Source organism: Elgaria multicarinata, chromosome 3 (assembly GCF_023053635.1).
Source record: "Elgaria multicarinata webbii isolate HBS135686 ecotype San Diego chromosome 3, rElgMul1.1.pri, whole genome shotgun sequence".
Classification (NCBI taxonomy): Eukaryota; Metazoa; Chordata; class Lepidosauria; order Squamata; family Anguidae; genus Elgaria; species Elgaria multicarinata.
Genome location: NC_086173.1, coordinates 116,155,462 through 116,174,778, shown reverse-complemented (window position 1 = coordinate 116,174,778; position 19,317 = coordinate 116,155,462). Strand labels below are relative to the sequence as shown.

The following is a 19,317-nucleotide window of genomic DNA, read 5'->3' as shown; positions in this document are numbered from 1 at the left end:
CCCATATTCCTGTCCTTTGAGTAAGGGAGCATGAAAACTCACTGCTCACACAGAGAGAGAGAGAGAGAGAGAGAGGGAGGTATTTCTGACTGGAAATTACAAATACTTTCTCTCTAACCAGGAACCTTTTCATTGTTTCCTTACAGATTTCTCTGGATGCTTGAAACTACTGCTAGGATCTTCTTGCAATCACTGAATACCAAACTGTCGTTGATAAAAGTGAAAATCTACAGGACAGAGCTACTTCCAGCAGCAATCCTAGGAGGAAATCAGTTACAGCAGACTGCTAGTATGGACACATCTTCCAGGTGGTCTGGACAAACATGAAAGAGAGCTCTATCAAGTGTGTGTGTGGGGGGTGAGGGGTCCCTTTCCAAAGATGTGTAGCACCCCAAAATTCAAAAACATGTATTGTACCATTCCGGTTGAAGAGAGAGATCATAAAGAATTCATACCATGCCCCTTAGCCACAGGTGAGCCTGGCTTTCTCCTGCCTCTGCAGTGTGAACAAGACTTGCATACCTGCAACATTAGGTCTGACCATGGGTCCATCTAGCCCAGCACTGTCGACACTGACTGGCAGCAGCTCTCCAATTTCTTTCCTACCTGGACATGCCGGCAATAGAACCTGGAAACTTTTGTATGCAAAGTAGATGCTCTAATACTGAACCACAGGCCCTCGACTACTGTTTCTGCTGTAATTCCTGCCCTTCTGCACAAGTTATTTGCAATCCACCTGCTTAATTTTTTTAAAGTATTGCTTGTAATGGTTATCCACTCATTGCCTTAAGAAAAGAAAGTCTCATATTAACACAATGCTTTTACAAGCACGAGGTCGGGGAACTTGGTGACATCAAGACATGCAAACCAATCAGTGCCACATGCACAGCAAGTTTATACTACAAACTTAAAGAGAACATTTTCTTTTACCTTGAGCTCCATCTCAGAGGAGAAAGGTATGTTTGGATTGAACACAGAGGGATTCTAAACCAGCGCCACAGGAGAATATGGCAGGCCTCCAAAGTTATGCAAGGTCTGGGTAAAGTGAACTTAAAACCTCTTTCATAATACTAGAAATCATGGGCACCTAATAAAACCACTGGCCAGTGGATTCAGGACAGACAAAAGAAAGAAATTATTTACATCATGCATAACTTATGGAATTAAGTTCCACAACATGGCACTAAAATCCATTGTGGACGGAAAGTGGATTGGGCCACATTTTTCTCCTTCTCCCATAATATTAGAATCCAACAGGGGTGATCCCATGAATCTGATTGGTGGGAGATTCAGGACAGATAACAGGAAGTCCTTCTTCACACAGCCCATAAACTATGGAATTCACTTCCACAAAATGTCGGGATGGCCACCAATTTGAATGGCTCTTGGGGGGCATTCCAGGGCCAAAGGCAAAAGAGGTGGGGTCAAAGGCAAAAGGGAGGGGCAAAAATACTAGCATATTTTAGCTTAAAGTTCTTACTAAGCCTTAGGAGAGGCATTTCAACCATTTAGACTGGGGCAAAACTGCATCAAAGCCAGGAAACCACCATCTGCATGGTGTTTGGGGGAAAGGGAGCGGAGCCAAAAAGAGGGTGTGTGGCCTTTTGGTGAACCCCTAGAGGGCCAGGTCGGAACCCAAAGCGGGCCAGGTTTGGCCCCTGGGCCTAAGGTTCTGCACCCGATTTAGAAGAATCTCTTTTGCTTGCAGCAGGCACTCTGGAACACAAAAATGATCACTTATCTTTGCAATCTCATTAGAGCAACAGTGTTATTCCTATATATATCTACAACAGTATGCTGCGGGTGTGAATTTCACAGACTGCATGTTGGCAGAGTATTTACTCTCAATTCATGGCATGCCAGGTTTATTCTTGTATGAACAAGCGGGGTAGAAAGGGAGCCTTAGCTATTCTGGCTTAGAATATTTTAGCTCCTCTGTTCATATCTCGTTTCTCAGCTATGCCATCCCAACTGTTAGAATTTCTGTCAACATCTTTCCTACAGTTGCTACTACATTTCCTGTTGCTACTCTTCCCAAAAAGACAGATCATTACATTTTCTTGTATCAATTGTTTCGTCTTTCCAGGTCAGCTATTTACTGGTAAAAACATAAAATATGATAAACGGACGTCAGTTCTGAAAGACTCATCTCCAGTTCAACGCATTGTTTTTATCATTCTGGTAACTAGAGACCAATGCTATAGCTAATCATCTTTTAGCTATATATAATATGTTATTAATATTAGATATTTCCAAGGGTGGAGCATGTTTGGAGGCAGCTGTACAGAACTACCAGTGAGGAAAGGCAGGCAAAGCCATTTTTATTCAGCCAAGCTTTTGTCTTTAAAAGCCACCTTGTTTGCTGAACTAGGTTTTAAGTGGAGGCTGCTGTTTATTTTTTTATTGTTTAAATTGTGCTTTAAACTTTGTATGCTTTAATAATTTGGTATTTATCTGTATTTTATTATTGTTAGCCACCCTGAATACTATTTTTAGTGGAAAGGAGAGATATAAAGTTAATAAACAGACAATGGCCAGATCTATACCTTGGTCAAATCATTAAGAATATGGAATAAAAAGCAGGAAATAACACTATGAAAGCAGTATATGGAATGTGGCCTGTGCCCCACCAGTTATCTTTTTTTTCATTCATTCATTGTTATTTATTACAGTCACAGACCAGCAAAATCAACACCAAAACATACAACGGATAGATAAAAAGTGACATAAAAACAAAATACAGCTTGGTGAGTTGCTTCTCTCAGAAGGATTGCAATGTTATTTTTCTAATTTGCATTGAGGTCATGAGAAACTTAGAGACCCTTTCAGTAATATGGGAGGACACATCCCATAAACAGATTAATACCAATGTTGTGGGGCTATATCCAGAGAAGGCTGTTAATAAAGGAAAGATTAACTTTTTTCTGCATTCCTCATACATGTTACAATGCAAAATGACATGTTCAACAGATTCTATTGCTCCACAACCACAGGGACATATCCGTTCATTAACCAGGATCTTACTAAATCGTCCTTCTAGTAATGCTGATGGCAACACATTAAAGCGAGCAAGCGTAAATGCTCTCCTATACTTGGAAATGGTTAAAGCATACAGATATGAAGCTGCAGTGAGCCCATAGTTATTAAAATTATTGTAGAGCAGTGGAGAGCAAGATTTGTTAGCAGCAGTTCTTAAATACTGTCCCACCAGTTATCAGTGCGCTTCAATACTGCTATAAAGCAGTAGTGTAGATCTAGCTACTGTATTTTAAACACCAGGAGAGAGCAAAAGTAGACGAGATGACAGATCCTAGACTGGATCTCCCATCTCTTTACATTTTGGCACATAGCAACCACCAGGGGCCATCTTGGGTGGGACTGTGGTGATGGGGAAGGGATTGCAAGTAAGCTCAATATGGGAGACTGTACAGAGCATTTACTGCTTTCATGGTATAGAAATTAAGGCAAGAGTGTTAACTTGTAATTCCTATACTTTTGGGGCGCATGGGTAAATTGACTGAAATCTTCTCTTAAACCAAAGGTTTTTTAACCCTAGAATTTATTTTGTTGCTTTTTTTTTTTAAAGGAAATTAACTGAACTATATAAACCCACCCTGAGGTGGCAAAATATAACTCAACTGTAGCTCTATAATAGTTAGCATTTGTGGAATGGATCCAACGGGGTCTGGACGATGGTGCTATTTATGTTGCGCTAGCAAAACCAACGATTGTGCAACATCAGTGGCTCTTGCTACCAACAGCACAATGTCAACACCGCACACTAGGAAACCTGTTGTGCTAGCAAGTGCTATTGATGTTGCGCAAGCATTGGTTTCTGCTAGAGCAACATAAATAACAATCACGGATGGTTGGATCCTTCCCTGCGTTTGCATTATAATGTGCCACAATCACTTTTAATCACCCTTGTAAAAAGTAGGCCATTTTACTACCCGCATGTTAATCCCTGTTTATATTATATCCAGAGTTTGTCAGTGGGTCAACAACTGCACTAGGCATACGATTCTGCAACATCTTCTGTTACTCCCACATTGCCCCAAGGGGGAAGGGGATAAAGCTGAGACAGAAGCTCTTTTCAAGAGTTCCTCCTCCCATGTTGAACGAACACATGAAGAGAGGAGGACTCCAACCCCACCACACTTCAGCATTGCATCTGTCACCCTGTACGCATGGAGGGCGACGACATGAAAGAAAGAGCATCCTATCTCTGTGGGGGCTCTACCTGCAATTATGAATCCTGGGGAAATGTTTACATCTAGCCTTACAAGCTTCCAGGGTTGTTGTAAGGTTAGTGGCTTACAACAACCTGGAAAGCAGGCTGCTATTATCACAGAGAGCAAATCAAGGTACAATGATTTGTTTCACAACAGGGCATTCATAGTTCAAGGAATGAGCTAAGCCTGAGACTATAACTGAAGTCACAATATGTGTGTGCATGTGTGTGTGTGTGTGTGTGTGTGTGTGTGCATGTGCACACACAGAAATCATGTACATATTTTACAGATTTCGGGAATAGAGATCAGGATGACTTAACCAATGTGACCTCAATCATATACACATGCAGCACCCAATCCTCCTTTCTACCTTCACTCACCCTCCTTCCCATCTCTCATACCTGAACACAAAGCAACCTCTCTCTCTCTCTCTCTCTCTCTCTCTCACACACACACACACACACACACACACACTGGATGCAGCCCATGTCACACACACACACACATTGTTGGCTCCTTCTGCTGCAGCTTGCTCCATCCAGTGGCAAGGGATCCAGCTCCCCTACCCCAAAATTTGTCTGGTGATGGATCTTGGGCCTCCCTCACGCACCCACCCACCCCCAATTAGCTACCACTGTGGCTGACAAGATGGATGGGATGCAGCTTTGGACATTTTACCTTTGTGAAGCAGGCTCCACCTGGGCTTCAGTCTGCAAAACAGACAGGTGCCGTGCAATGTGCTCCCATTCTCTTTTTATTAAATGTGTTTATTAAAATTTTAAAGGTACACAATAGATTTTTATTAACATATTGAAGAAAGTCCCCTACAACATACCTGAATGCACGGTATAATCTAAGCTGACAAAAGCCAAAATTTAAGGTATGGCTTTGGAGCAGCAGTGGGGGTGGGGGCTACAAAACCCGGTCATGAACAATGACACACACACACCTCAATGCAAAATTACGGAACTGCTATAACTCAGCCATTCATCGTGCAATTTCACTACAGGTTATTCAGATACCCCTTTCCAAGGAAATTCCTGGTGCTAGGCTTTATACTGATAGAAAAACCACCTGCTTTTGACGAAGAGAATTGTCAGGCTTTGTAAATGGCAAAATGCTGGGCAAACAAGGATGTTATTACCCGTTTGCTGCTACTGCAGTTCCATAATAAGAAACAAGGGACAAAATGTAGCACCAAAACTTCAGTGATAAGTCACAAAATAGGAAATGGGGAGAGCTGTGTAGAATTGAATAAAGACGTTCACAAAAGAAAGCTCCACAAATGTATTTACTACTACATGGAGGCTACAAACCTCTGCACTCCGACCTGGGAGAAAATCTACAGAACACAGTGGAAGCTACTGCTAAGTAACCACGCACAGGAGTGAGGTTAGCACACCAAGAGCATGTGCAGGACAGAAGGGAGGAAAGGGACATGGTCCTGGCTTCCTGAAGGGGAAGAGTCTCAAAGCCCCATCACACCGGGGGTTAACACCTTCTCTACCTTCACTTCTCTGCCCGTGTTTTTGTTCCTCAGTTACTTCCTCTTTCAAAAAAGGAAGTATCCAGTGAGCACGAGGCCCATTGAGTCCGCTACTCTAATGGCGCTGCTTCTCCTGCACACAGCAGGAGAGAGCAGCAATTCCGTGTTTAAAAATACATTGGACTTAACAAGGATTTTTTTCTGTTGCACAAGGAAGGCCAGAAGGGGCGGGAGGCAGATGATGTCATGTGAGGGACCTGAGCAAACTCCGTGAGTGTCCAGTAACAAGAGTGCAATAAAACACTCATTGGATGGAGCTTTCACTCAGCTTCACCTGATCAAAGAGAGTTCATTGCCTACCTGATTGACCTTAGGTACTGCCACTAAGATTCTTTTCCCCCTGTGCCCTCTCTTTAGCACTAAAAAGCAATGAAGGTTTTAACTGCCAGTATAATAGAGCTGTCAGAGCCAGAGTTTGGTCCTCAAAGGCTTTAATTAAAGCAGGGAGATCAGAGCAAGGCAGAAGCTACAAACACTGTTATAATCCATGGGCAATGACTTCATTTTCTCTAAAGAGAAGGCCTGAAATTAGACTAATAAACCAAGAGGAACAGCTCCTTTTCCAGAACAGGCATTGCAGCAGTACCTCCTTTGTCACAAAAATCCTCTACTCCACTAGGAAAGAGTATTATCTCCATTGCGCACGGCTTAAAATAACCTATTATTAATCACACAAAAGTGTAAACCCAAGCAATTAAAAATGAAATTCCCAGATCGGCAAAAAATATCCAATCAAAAGCAAGAGTGACAACTCCTCCCTTTTTAGCCCATGGAAAAATGTAACACCCCCAAAATCATGCCACGATGAATAGACTGGAAGCAAGTCATGGAACTTATTATTATTATTATTATTATTATTTATTTATTTATTTATTTATTTATATAGCACCATCTATGTACATGGTGCTGTACAGCGTAAAACAGTAAATAGCAAGACCCTGCCGCATAGGCTTACATTCTAATAAAACCATGATAAAACAATAAGGAGAAGAGAAAGCAAACAGGCACTGGGTAGGGTAAACAGGCACAGGGTAGGGTAGAACTAACAGTATAACAGTATAAAGCCCAAACTGTGTTCTCCCTTTCCCCTACCCTGCTCTTCTCATCTCAATTTCCACCTGCCTTTCACGGTGAAATCCTCTATGTATCTTCTCAGAAATCAGTCCCATTGAATTCAAAATGGGTTACTCCCAGGTAAGTGGTATAGGATTGTAGCCTAGGGTGTACATCTGCATTGACCTTTATGCTAAGCAGGTTCCTTCTTGTTTGCAAACAAGCTTCAAGTCCTAGTCACAGGAGGAGCCCTAGACAGCTTTAACCATGGTTAAGGTCAGGGCAGATGTAACTCTTAAACAGGATTAGCAACATCAGGAAAAGAGAAGTAGAATTCTTCTGGTAGATACAATCCTCCTCTCTTAACTATGGTAGAGACTGGGAGCATTATGCCAACATCACACCAAGATGAGCACCATTAAGACTTGCTGTTCAAGAGGAAAAAAATCAAAACCCATCTCCTCACTGAAAACAACACCCCCCCAAAAAACCCCTCAAGAGCAGGTTCTTCTCCCCCCCCCTTTTTTTTTTAGATCTATATGCTTTGTCCAAGTTATCAAGAGCTGGGTATTGTTGGATAGAAAAAGCAAGTTATAGGGAAGCAAAAATCTTGTGAAAGTAGGCAAATTTCCCTATAAGTCACTTGACCAGGAAAGAGAGGTTAACCACCAGTTCCCCAGTTGGGAAGGAGGAAGTTGTCACTATGCTTTTTTCCTCAAAGAAAAGTACACAAACATATACATAGCACTGTGGTTAAGAACATGAGCTGGGATCAGGGGTCCAGACCTTTTAGCCAGCCCAAAGGTGTGCTTGCTGTGACCAGAGGGAGGACAAGGGTCTTGTCTGACATCATCTATCAGCCCCAGCATGGCTGCGAGTGGTGAGTCCACACTTTGCTCTGAGCTGGGAAGGCAAGCAAGGGCTCACCTCTGTGGCACAAGGGCTTAGAATGCAGTGAAATGTCTTGCTGCTTTCCAAAGGTCTCCAAGGCTCAGTCAAGCATGAGGGATCTTCTCCTAAGCAATAGTCGGTCAGGGACTCTCCTTGAAGCAGCACCTATTACTGAGATATTGGGATGCGCATATTTATTTATTTATTTACAATATTTATATACTGCTCCCCATTGAAAATTTTGGAGCGGTGTACAAGGTAAGATAAAATAAAAACAGAATAAAACACTTTAAAATAGATTTTTAAAGACGCATAGTCACTGAATCATAGAATAGTAGAGTTGGAAGGGGCCTATAATGTCATTGAGTCCAACCCCCTGTTCAATGCAGGAATCTACATTAAAGCATACCTAACAGATGGCTGTCCAGTTGCATCTTGAATGCCTCTAGAATCTAGGTTCCTTTAACTTGGGCCCATTATTCTGTGTCTTGCACTCTGGGAAGAGGGCTTTGTTTCCTTGTTATTCTCCTCTGAACCCCCTCCAGCTTGTCTTACTGCTTTCAGAGTGTCTCCAAATGTATCCAACAGAGAGGGGGAATCCTTCCCCATCTTCAAACCTAGACACATGGCTCCCAGACTAAAAGATGTGCTTGTCATATCTGTGCACCCCTGACATGCAGGAAGCAGCATAGAAGCATTCACTGGTATTAGCTTCAACTGCTGTTTTCCCTTTCCCACCCCACAACTTGGCAAATTTCTAAAAATGTAAGAAAGAAGGGAGAAAAACTAGGAGATGAGAGGGCTGCTGCTAAGTCCATTACAAGTAGAAGCAGGGTGTGGTGTGGTGGTACAGAAGGCTTGAGGATATCTGAACTAGGGAAGTATGTCACTCCTCCTTCCTGCAATGTCTGAAATTTTTCTCCATCCCTAACCGCTCCAAATGTTTTCTGCTCTTAAGATCTAGCAGAAGAACTGTTTCACATCCCCATACGCTATTCCACTCTTCTTCTACCTGGTGCCACTCCAGATGTGTTGACCTATAACTATCCTCCTCCTCAAGGCTGCTCTACTACTTCTGCTATCCATTACCCTTATCCTACAGGCCTTACCATCAAACCCTGTTTTCTAGTTCTCAACCATCTGGCTCCACTAGTTCCTTTAAAAAAAACCACCTATTTTAATTGCCACTCTGAAGAAGTCTCCCTCATTATGCTCCCTCAACATATAACATTTCCCCCCTGATTTAAAGTACAGCATTCCCCCTTTAAGTCCTTCTCAAGTTTAAGGCCTCTCCCCATTTCTCAACCTCCTCTGAAAACTAGGCTATTTAGGATCACTCAAAGCACTAGTCTTTTAAAGACCCTTTCTATGCTCAGCTGCCTGAAATGCTCCAAGAGTCTGGCATGAAAGAAAGGTTTGAAATGACCTGCCGCAAAGAAAATCCACAGTGCTCAAATGTCCCAGACCTGATTCACCCATTTGCAGCCACCCACATGACTGACCATCCCTAAACCCATCGCATGGGCAGAGCTACATATTGTGAGCCATTTCTGAGAGACGTTCTCCTGCATGGTCCAGATGGATTAACTACATCAACGCAAACCTTGTTTTCCTGGAATTGCCTTGGCATGATGAAAACCCATCTGAGCAGCGCAATGAGCCCACTCATGCGAACGCACGTGGAGTTCTGCTGCGACAGGCTACCCATGTGGCTGGTTGCACATATGCAACACATCACAGAGTTTCAAAACAGACGACTAGTTCACTGGCCATTTCCCCGAATTGAATAGAGAACCTTCCTTTACATCTCAAGAGACAACAGTCCTACAAACAGCAGGAATGGGTAAGAATGCCACTTCTTGTCTTCTTCCCAACAGTATTGCTCCCACTATCACCTTTGCAAACAGATATTCTGGGTAGCCATGGTTCAACCAACAGCATCGCAATCTAAAAGCTGAAACTTGGCACAAATCCAGATTCCCATTAAGTGATTACATGTTTCACTATTAAGATAACATATGGACTGTTTAACCTAACTGTAAGACCCCCCTCGTTTGTTACATCAGGGCATTCTTTCCTATTCAGCAACTCTTCACTTCCTTGACACAAAGAATAAATCCCTTTCTCCCAAGGAAGCTTTTAAATTGATTTTTTTTATTACTTCATATAAAACTTCAGTCTTCTACCATAAATTATTCTCTGCCTCAGATGAAAGCCTCCATTGTAGCCTCCACAGTTTTCTGCTGTTCGCAACCTATTTAAGTAGCACTCTCGCACATTGAGATCTTCCAGCAACTGGCACCCTCCCGTTGAATCAGAAGCTGTGAAGTTCTTAGGCTGGTTCCTCTACCACAACATCTGCCTTGTATTAAAGCTATTGGCAGTATTTATTGGTGCACTCTCAAGAACTCCGGGCAATTAACTGGATGCTGCTGCCAGGTATACACTTCATACTTCTCAGCTGTAGCACCTGTTAGCTCCATTGTTCCCCCCAATAGCATCGATCTAAAATCCAGCATCCAAAAACCTGGCTAACACTCTCCAGATACTAAAGACTTGCTTACATTAAACACTGCCAGTATCACTCCAGCTGAGTAAGTGGTGGTTCTCCAGATCTTTATGGGGTTTACATACCCATTTCAAGGCTTTATATACATGGCAAATATTTTACTGCCGTCAACAACAGCGAAGCACTCATGTTAACTCTTGAAGTTGGTTAAAGAGAGCCCCTGATCCAGATTGGGATTGTAGCACAGGTGGAGGAAGTATTTCACCCTTTCCTGCATTGCATTTCTGATGACAATTGCCCCTTTGAAGCTGCTATCTGTCCCAAGAGAGAAGCTGCTACAGCACATAGGCTAGCTTCCCTTCCAGGACAAGTAGCAGTTTCAGGGGGACTTTACATCATGGAAAATGGTACAGAGGAAATCCACCAGTCCACACTCATATATACACCCCCCTTGCAGTGGCTTCTATTTTTAAAAAGACCTAAAATATCTATGTATTATATATGTATTATATTTTATTTAGTGTTGTTCCCTGCCTCGATCCCGAGGAAGAAGCGGGTAATAAATATTTTATTTATTTATTTATTTATTACATTTCTCTACTGCCCAATAGCCGGAGCTCTCTGGGCGGTTCACAAAAATTAAAAACATTCAAAGTATAAAACAACAGTATAAAACCATAATATAAAATACAATATAAAAGCTCAATATTATTATTATTATTAAGGTATGCAAACACAAAGATGCATTTAAGATATTGTCTGCTTTGGACCAGTCATGGAGCATGGAGAATTCTCAAGAGCAAGAACCAATAAAACAATTAGGATAAGGAAACTAGATATTATTTATCTTCACTAAATAGTCTGATAATGTTACTTTATCTATACAGGTTACAAAAATACAGTCATTAAGCAAAGAAAGAGCAAAACCAAGTTGTTCGATCATATCATTCAATACCAGAAATAACCAGAGCATGACAAGTATCATAGCACAGGGAGGGTTCCCAAGAGCAAACATTCTTCATACCACCAGTTACTGAAAACCTGTAGGAGTATCTTAACCAGTTTTCATGTTATGAACTGCGCATAATTCCACACCATCAGTCAATGTGATGAGTAAAACGCAGCCAGTGTCTGGCAAATGCAAAGATATACATTTGCGAAAATAGATTTCCTAATAGAAATTGGTGTGTATTTTTTTCTATTGATGTGAAGTAGTAACTGGGAAATTGTAGATCAGCTATAAAGGAAATGTGCAGGTGGCACGAGCAGGTGTAATACCTTAATTTAAGATGGGGATCCCACTTTAAATGACATTATTTCAATTGCCCTGCTGTGATCTCAGTCCATCGCTCCCACTGGGAAGTTCTATCACGGAGGAGGTTTTTGTCCTTTGACTGTAGCTCTTACAGCATGTGGAGTTTACCTGGAACCTGACTGCATTATTAATGAAGGTAGCTGCTGGGTTATTTTTTTGCAACAGTGACTCTCACTGGAAACACATCCTCTCTGTCGTCTCAACACACTGTCACTTATCATTAGACGCAATGTTCTCGCTGGCAACAAAAATGACCTCTTAGCGTCTTGCCACTAAGTAGCACCAATATTCTTACTAAATGAACAGGTGTAAGAACAGACAGCTCTTGAACCCTTAAGCCACTTCCTTGGTCAAACTCTCACAGGCTTTCCAAAAAAGGTTTGGTTCATTTCCCAACGTTATTACTGCCGTCTCTGAGCAAACACTTCAACGTCACAATAGATGCACACTTACATTATGAAGTCATTTGAAACTATTCTAATGCACACTACTCTACAATCATAACAGAAACACACTTCAACCGTCCCACATTTATTTCAAGTCACCTCCCCAAATCAACCATCTGTCAGGGATGCTTTAGGGTGGATTCCTGCATTGAGCAGGGGGTTGGACTCGATGGCCTTGTAGGCCCCTTCCAACTCTGCTATTCTATGATTCTATGATTCATTTGTGGGTGGCTACAGACTCATCTGTTTCCTTAAATTAGCAAATACTTCTTTGAAACTTTAAAAGTTAAGGGTGCAATTATATGCCTGTTTATTATTTTATTTATTTATTGCATTTTTATACCGCTTAATAGCTGAAGCTCCCTGGGCGGTTTACAAAAGATAAAACCATAAAAACCATTTAAAATGTAAAACTAACAGTATAAAAGCATAATATAAAATACAATATAAAAACACAACCAGGATTTTGAAAAGCATTGGCTGGGGGATGCTGGAAGTTGCAGGACTTATTTCTGTCTAAACAGGCATAGGAGGGCGTCCAAAAGAACCCATTTAGGTAGCAACCCTAGGCCCAAGTGTCAACATATTGTTCCTTCAAAAGACTTAATATGACCTAACCAGGCAACAAACTGCAGTTCCAACTTTCATTCTATCAGGCATTTTATTTCTATTTATGCATCTATTTCTTGTTTGTTTAAATGCATTGTTATGCTGCCTTCCTCAAAATCTATTATAGGGAAGTTTGCAAGGTTAAAACACATTACAAACCTATCAACATAAAACCGCAAATAAAAGATGAGACCAACGCATCAAAGGGTAGTCAACAATACTTACAAGTAATTTAAAAGCCAGAGCAAATAAAAAAGGGGGTTTGCCTAATGCCTGAAAGGCAGATGCTTGGATGCCAGGTAAGTCTCCCAGGGGACAGTGTTCCATAACAGAGGTGCTAAAACCGAAGAAGCCTTCTCCCTAGTTGTCATCCACTTCACTTCAGACAGAGAAGGGCATTAACAGATGAGCTTAGAATGGGAGCAGCTTGGCATGGCAGTAAGCACTCCTTCTATAACGTTGTTATGCAGACTCTTTACTTGGTATGATTTCTGAAGTACGAAGTGTTTCTTTCGGCTTTCAAGAGATTGTAATGTATCTATACCATTTGCATCAGGGTAGAAAGTAGTTTTCCAGGTGGGTTGGACCTCAACAGCATTCTTGAGCCTGGGCTACAGTGACAAGGACTTCTAGGAGTTGAAGTCCCAAACATCTGGAGATCTCCCTTCTGCCCACTCCGAGTTTGTACATTACTGCAGAGATGTTAATTGATTCAAGTCTGCCACATTTATCATTTGTGCAACAAGAAGACACAGTCCACCTCCAACCTTGATTTTGGCTAAGATGTCCACTCAAGAAATCCCAGCAGAACCAAAATCTATTCTTTTGAACTAAGGAAAAATTAACCAAAAAGCCATCTTAATGTTTGCTGCTTTAAATTGTTACCCTTAACATATGATCAGAGTGGCTGTATATATGCAGAACATAAAGCTGGAGAGAATTTACAGAAACAGCAAACCAAGATAGTTTCAAGTTGCAACAGACTGGACACTCCCACCTAGCAATTAATGCCTCAGGCTCATGAGGCCTAGCTATACTGAAGAAATTTCAAGCGAAGACATGTTGTTTTGATTTAATATCAATGGATGGATAACTTCGCATATCCTTGAAATCGGTGGCTAATTATCCTGCAATACAGGATATTATGATTAGGCCAACTAAATTCCAATGTAAGTACCTAACAGAATGGACTCTTGCAGGAAATGTCTTCAAGATGGTAAGGAAGACGGTGAGGACTAAATTAACCAAGTAGAGCAGCAAGCTAATTAACAGTGAGTTGCTATAGAATTAAGCCATGCATACAGTGACCCAGAACAGCTAGCTTTCTGGAGCTTGATAAATAATAAAATAACCTCTTATGCAAAGTGCTCAAATCAAAGAGAACTGGTCATTGAAAGCAGAACTTATCAGATGTGAATTTGCTATGCTGGCTCCCAAATCCTTTCAAAATGCAATACAGTAGTCTTCCCTCCAGCTGTGTTGGACTACAACTCCTATTCTCCCCAGTCAGCAGAGTCAATGGCTACAATCTAAAAATGGAAGTGTTAAGAGATGGTCCACTGGATGATAACATTCTGTCTGCAGGCAAAAAGATCACAAGAAATTGACCCAAAACACAACTGGGGAGGAGAAAACACCAGCTAAGCACAAGTCTGATGCTCTAATCCTGAAATCTGAATCAGAAAATTTGGGGTGGGTGGGTGGAATGCTATTTTTATTGCACGCACAGGCAGGAATAAGATGGAGTCAGTGCCTCCCCAGGGAACTTTGTGCCTCCCTATTGAACCCCCCTTTCCCAAGTGCAATTATTTATAAAGTTACGGAAAGTGTTCACAAAAAGCCATACTACATTTCGAAAGATATCCTGGAGCTCAAAATAAGCCTTTCATGAATGTTGTAAGTAAAATAAATCTCGCTCTATGGTTTGCCTGTCCTGAATGGGGTTGCACTTTCCTCTGAAGGAGCAGGCTTGTAGTTTGGATGAGCTCCTGGATCCATCTTTGTCGCTGGATGCCCAGGTGGCTTCGGTGGCCTGGAGAACCCATTACCAACTGCACTGCATAAAACCTGTGTTAAAAGAACTGCACTGGCCGCCTGTTAACTATCGAGTCTTGTACAAGCTGTTATTATCCTATAAAGCCCTAAACAACTTGGGACCAGGATACCTAGCAAAACGCCTTCCCTTATATACACCCAGACTACATTTAAGATCCTCAGAGGTGCCTTGCTGGTCTTTCCAAAATGAATGGAATGCTGCCATGAAGACCCTTGACGGTGGGCCTTCTCTGTAGCAGTGGGCACCCACCATCTGGAAAAACCTTCCTCAAGCGGATTTGGGAGGTAGAAAAGGTAGCATCCTTTAAACGCCTCCTGAAAACACATCTTTTCCCACAGGCTTCCCCTGGGCTGTAACTACTGCAGGGTTTATTTTGGTTTTACATGGTATTTTTTAAACATTTAAAGCTTTATATTATGTTCTGATTTGCTGTGTCCTGTGGTTTCAGTTGTGAACTGCCCAGACAGCCTCAGCTATTGGGCAGTATAAAAAAATGTAAAAAATAAAACAAATAAGAACAAGTACATATTTTACAGCAAATGCAACTTTCAACGAATGTTCAGGCAAGTGTGGCCCTGCCACTGTAGCAGAATTTAATTTGGGGGCGGCTGTAGATACATGACTGAAAAATTTCAACAATATCCATGACTATGTTGCAACCCTCATCTGGCATGACTGCTTCCAAGATAAGCTGGCCAGGGTGATTTTTTTGCTTATTTTTATTCTTCTGGCTCCCTCCCCAGCCATTAAAGGTGCAGTGGCAACAGAGTTGGCAAAAGCAATCATCACCGGTTGCACCAGCTGAGGCCCTGAAGAGCAGGTTCCAGCAGCATCTTGGTCCAAGCCTGAGGCCTCTGACACAGATACACCACAGCAAGGATAGTGCCAATAATGCAATTTCCATAAGGACCCCACATCTCTGGAATCTATATTTTAAATTTAACTCCAAGCTACTAGTTTGTGTGCGAACGTTCACGCTAAATGTTGGACATTAAATGTATTATCACATTTAACACATGTGAAGCCTAATCTTTATTCTGAAGCAAGTTCTACCGAATTTAATGCATAGGGTTACAATCTTTCTAGGGTGATATAAATAAATTTGCCCCACTTTTCCCCTCTTTACAGAGGCACCTCAAATCCTTACACACCCAAAAAACCAGAATAAATGTAATGGCAGTCTACATCATGCTAAAAGTAATAATACAATAATAAACTACAAACAGCATACAGAAACACTTAGAAAACCATCAATAAATAATACATAACAACTCAAAACAGAAGCTGTGGTTAAAACGTTTTCAAGTGTCAGACACCAGTAAAGGAAAAGATGCAACTACCTTCTTGGGGCAGGGTGCTGCCACATAAAGATGCAACTACCTTCTTGGGGCAGGGTGCTGCCACATAAAGATGCAACTACCTTCTTGGGACAGGGTGCTGCCACATAAAAGGCCCTTCTACACACTCCCACCAGCCATATCTCAGAAGGCTTTGGTACAAGCAAGAGAGCTGTACGTGGCATGGGGAGTTTTTTGGGTTTTTTAAACCTTTTGCCCTCCACCATGGTCCCAATCAGAATTGCCGCCATCCACCCACCCACCTTGCCCCCACTGTTGCTTGTTACTCAGAATGGAAAGAGAGCTCCCATTGGCACCAACAGGAACTTCCTTCGCAATGAGAATGGGAGATGCAGGAATGGGTGTGGGGAGGCAATTTCCATCAGGACCACAGCAATGGGACTCCCCTACAGCCCTAATCTTTCTCCCCCTCCCTGAGCTATTTGGGGAAGGAAAACAATCAACTACACAAGAGGAAACTATGTGACAAACATCACACCTAGTTTGGCCCTTCATTCTATAACTTATAACAATTAAGCACAAAAGCATGGTTTCTGAATACAGCTATTTCAGGCGCAATTTCAAGTCTTAAGCATTAGAACAAAACACTTTAGCCCAAACTGTGTCTGTTCTAAAGTGAATTCTTGTTTCAATGTTTATGCTTTCCCTAGGAATTCTCCACTAAATACACCCCCGCGCTGGAGCGGAGGGTGTTATCACTCATCACTCTGATTCCTATTTGGGCTGAAGCAATCTGTTCTTTCACTTTCCATAATTGCTAACATGTCTGACTTGGCTATAATTACTGCCACTATTGTTACAACATTTGTTCAAGCTTAGCCGTCTGGCCCCCTCATCAGTAGTTGGACAGGCCTGTTATTAGCCTCTCTCCATTATATTCCATGTTATAGAAGGCTTGCAACAACCAAAGCTACTCTCCCTTACATTCACTGAGTTGCGTTCTTCTCTGCAGATTCAGAAAACCAGCTTCTGAGACAGATTCCAAAACCGCTGCCTGATTGTGTGCGTGCATACACACAAGTGTATATAGCAACATAATCAAGTAATGCAAGTAAAGCTTTACACCCTTTGTGATGCCTAACATCCAACACACACACACACCCTCTGGGAATAACTGCTTCTTCCCTTTTGCCTCTCAATGCTACAAATGCCTTCACATTCCATCCATGTCAATCCACTTCAGCTCCAATGAGCTATATATCCTGCACATGGAGAACAGGTGTGCACTGCACAACATGCCACTGGAGTACGAGACACTAGAGATGGGGGAGGCAGTGCTCGCTTTCTCTCATGGTTTGTATGTAGAATGAATACTAGGGATTGTCTGCAATTTATCCTTGATCTTGTTCATATTAGAGCTCAACTTTCTCGTATGAAAGTTACTACCTAATGAACATATGAGAACACTTCTGGGACAAAAAGCTGGCATGGACTAAGCGTCTTAGGACGCTCCTAACCTGGAACACTATCCCATCAACTATTCTCCACAGCTTTTTCTTTTGTATTCCTATACACCAATCGCCATCCAGCAAGGCCATTCTGATTAATTTCGCCTCACACACTGATGCTTGGAATTGGCTAAAGTATGCTCCCTCTCCCTTTTCCTCTCTTATTCCTTGCACACTAGTGCAGTTACTAATATAAGGGTGTACAGTGTTCTCTGCAAAATATTCATTCCATTTTAAAAATTTTACCCAGCCCAAATGAAAGCACACAGCTTTAAGAAAGCACATATGGGCAAAGTGTGTCCTATGAGCAGTACATGGCCACTGAGGGACAAGACAAGGACAAACCTCCACAAAACTCAAAAGATCTGCAACAGAGAAGTGTAAACACCAGAAAATCTGTACCTTGCACTGTAAATGAAAGTTGCCCTTTATCAGGCTGCACCCATGGGACAAATAGTGCTTCTTCCCAATGCGGGCCCATGCCATTTGATGCACACCAAAGTGTAAATTGTAGCCACTAACTTTTGAGAAGGTGCACACACCATTTCCAACATGCACCCAGCACCTCTAATGATAGTGGATTGGATCCAGGCTTAACCTTACTTTGATTAAACCCAATGAAATCAATGAGACCAGATATAAGGAAATCAATGAGACCATGATGAACTTAAATCCCATTAATTTCAATGGGTTTGCTTGAAGTACGTCTAAGTCAGGATCCAACCCAACAAGTATAGGGCCGCTTCACGCCATCCCCCACCCCCATGTCAAAAGCGCTTCTGTGTAAGAAGCTGCCTGAAATCTTCCCACAGGCACCTCACATGTGACAGCCAGTGGGTAGCCATGGCCAGCTATATTACCCTCCCTACCACATGTGCGTTCATGAAAACACGTGCAGCGATCACAGGTGGCTATTGACAGGCTGGTCTCGTGCTCTTTCATACGCAGAACGGCTCTCTGCGCAGGTTTAAAAAACCCCAAGGATGACCATAAGGAGGATAAGGATGCGTGAAGCAGACCCAGAGCAGCCCTGAGTGACCGCCTCCTGTCACATGGCAGCACAGACACGGGCCTTGGCCCTAGACGTGTGCACGCAGCATTCGCACTCCTGGAGGGGCACATGCCTAGCAAGGCCACCCCAGACCACCAACAGCAGGACAGGAGGCCGGACTTGCGTCCACCTTGAGGCAGCTGCCCCCGCCGTTGCTGCCTCCTGGTCCCCCCTCGCCCGCCTTTTGCCCCGTGCCTGACCTGTAGGCGCTGCAGGTACGAGGCCGGCACGTAGCCTGTCTCCCCGGAGCCCGCCCGGGTCACCAGCCACCAGTGCTGGTTGCTCCGCTCCAGCAGCAGGAAGGTCTCGCCGGCGGCGAAGGCCAGAGAGCTGGGCTCGGCCGAGCGGAAGCCGTACAGGGCCCGGTACATGGCGCGGCTGGGGCGTGAGGATCCAGGCAGGCGGGACGGGGGGCAAAGGGAACTGCCCGGCGCGGCGTCGGACGGGGCCCCCGCGAGGCAAACGCCGCCGCCGCCGGCTCCTGATGTAAACACCGCTCCGCACGCTCCGCCCCTGCCCCGGGCCTACGTCACCCGCCCCGACGACGTCAGCACGCAGGCACGCCCCCTCCCGTTCTGCGGTACTGCCGCGCCACCTGCTGGAAGAAGCGAGGCTGGACCCGGCCCTGCTGAAACGTCCAGCGCGCCCGCGACGGCTGTCTCTCGTAGGCCCGCTTCGGGGCGCGTCTCTAGGGCTGACCTTTCCAGTGGAGGCTGGTGGCTCCGATTTTGGTGAGGCTGTGAGTCTATTCTGGGTTTCAGTCAGTACCAGGAAGACCTCTAAAGGAGCTATCCGAGGTGCCG

General features: G+C 43.2%; 1 protein-coding gene across 1 annotated transcript in view; it reads right to left on the bottom strand.

Annotated features, from left to right (window-relative positions):
• Positions 1 to 18,903, bottom strand: part of NCKIPSD (NCK interacting protein with SH3 domain) — a 112,808-nt gene extending 93,905 nt beyond the window's left edge. The window contains exon 1 of the mRNA XM_063121358.1: positions 18,715 to 18,903. Coding sequence (XP_062977428.1) covers positions 18,715 to 18,885 — 171 coding nt within the window. The 5' untranslated portion in view covers positions 18,886 to 18,903. The remainder of the gene's footprint in view (positions 1 to 18,714) is intronic.
• Between the last annotated feature and the right edge of the window lie 414 nt (positions 18,904 to 19,317).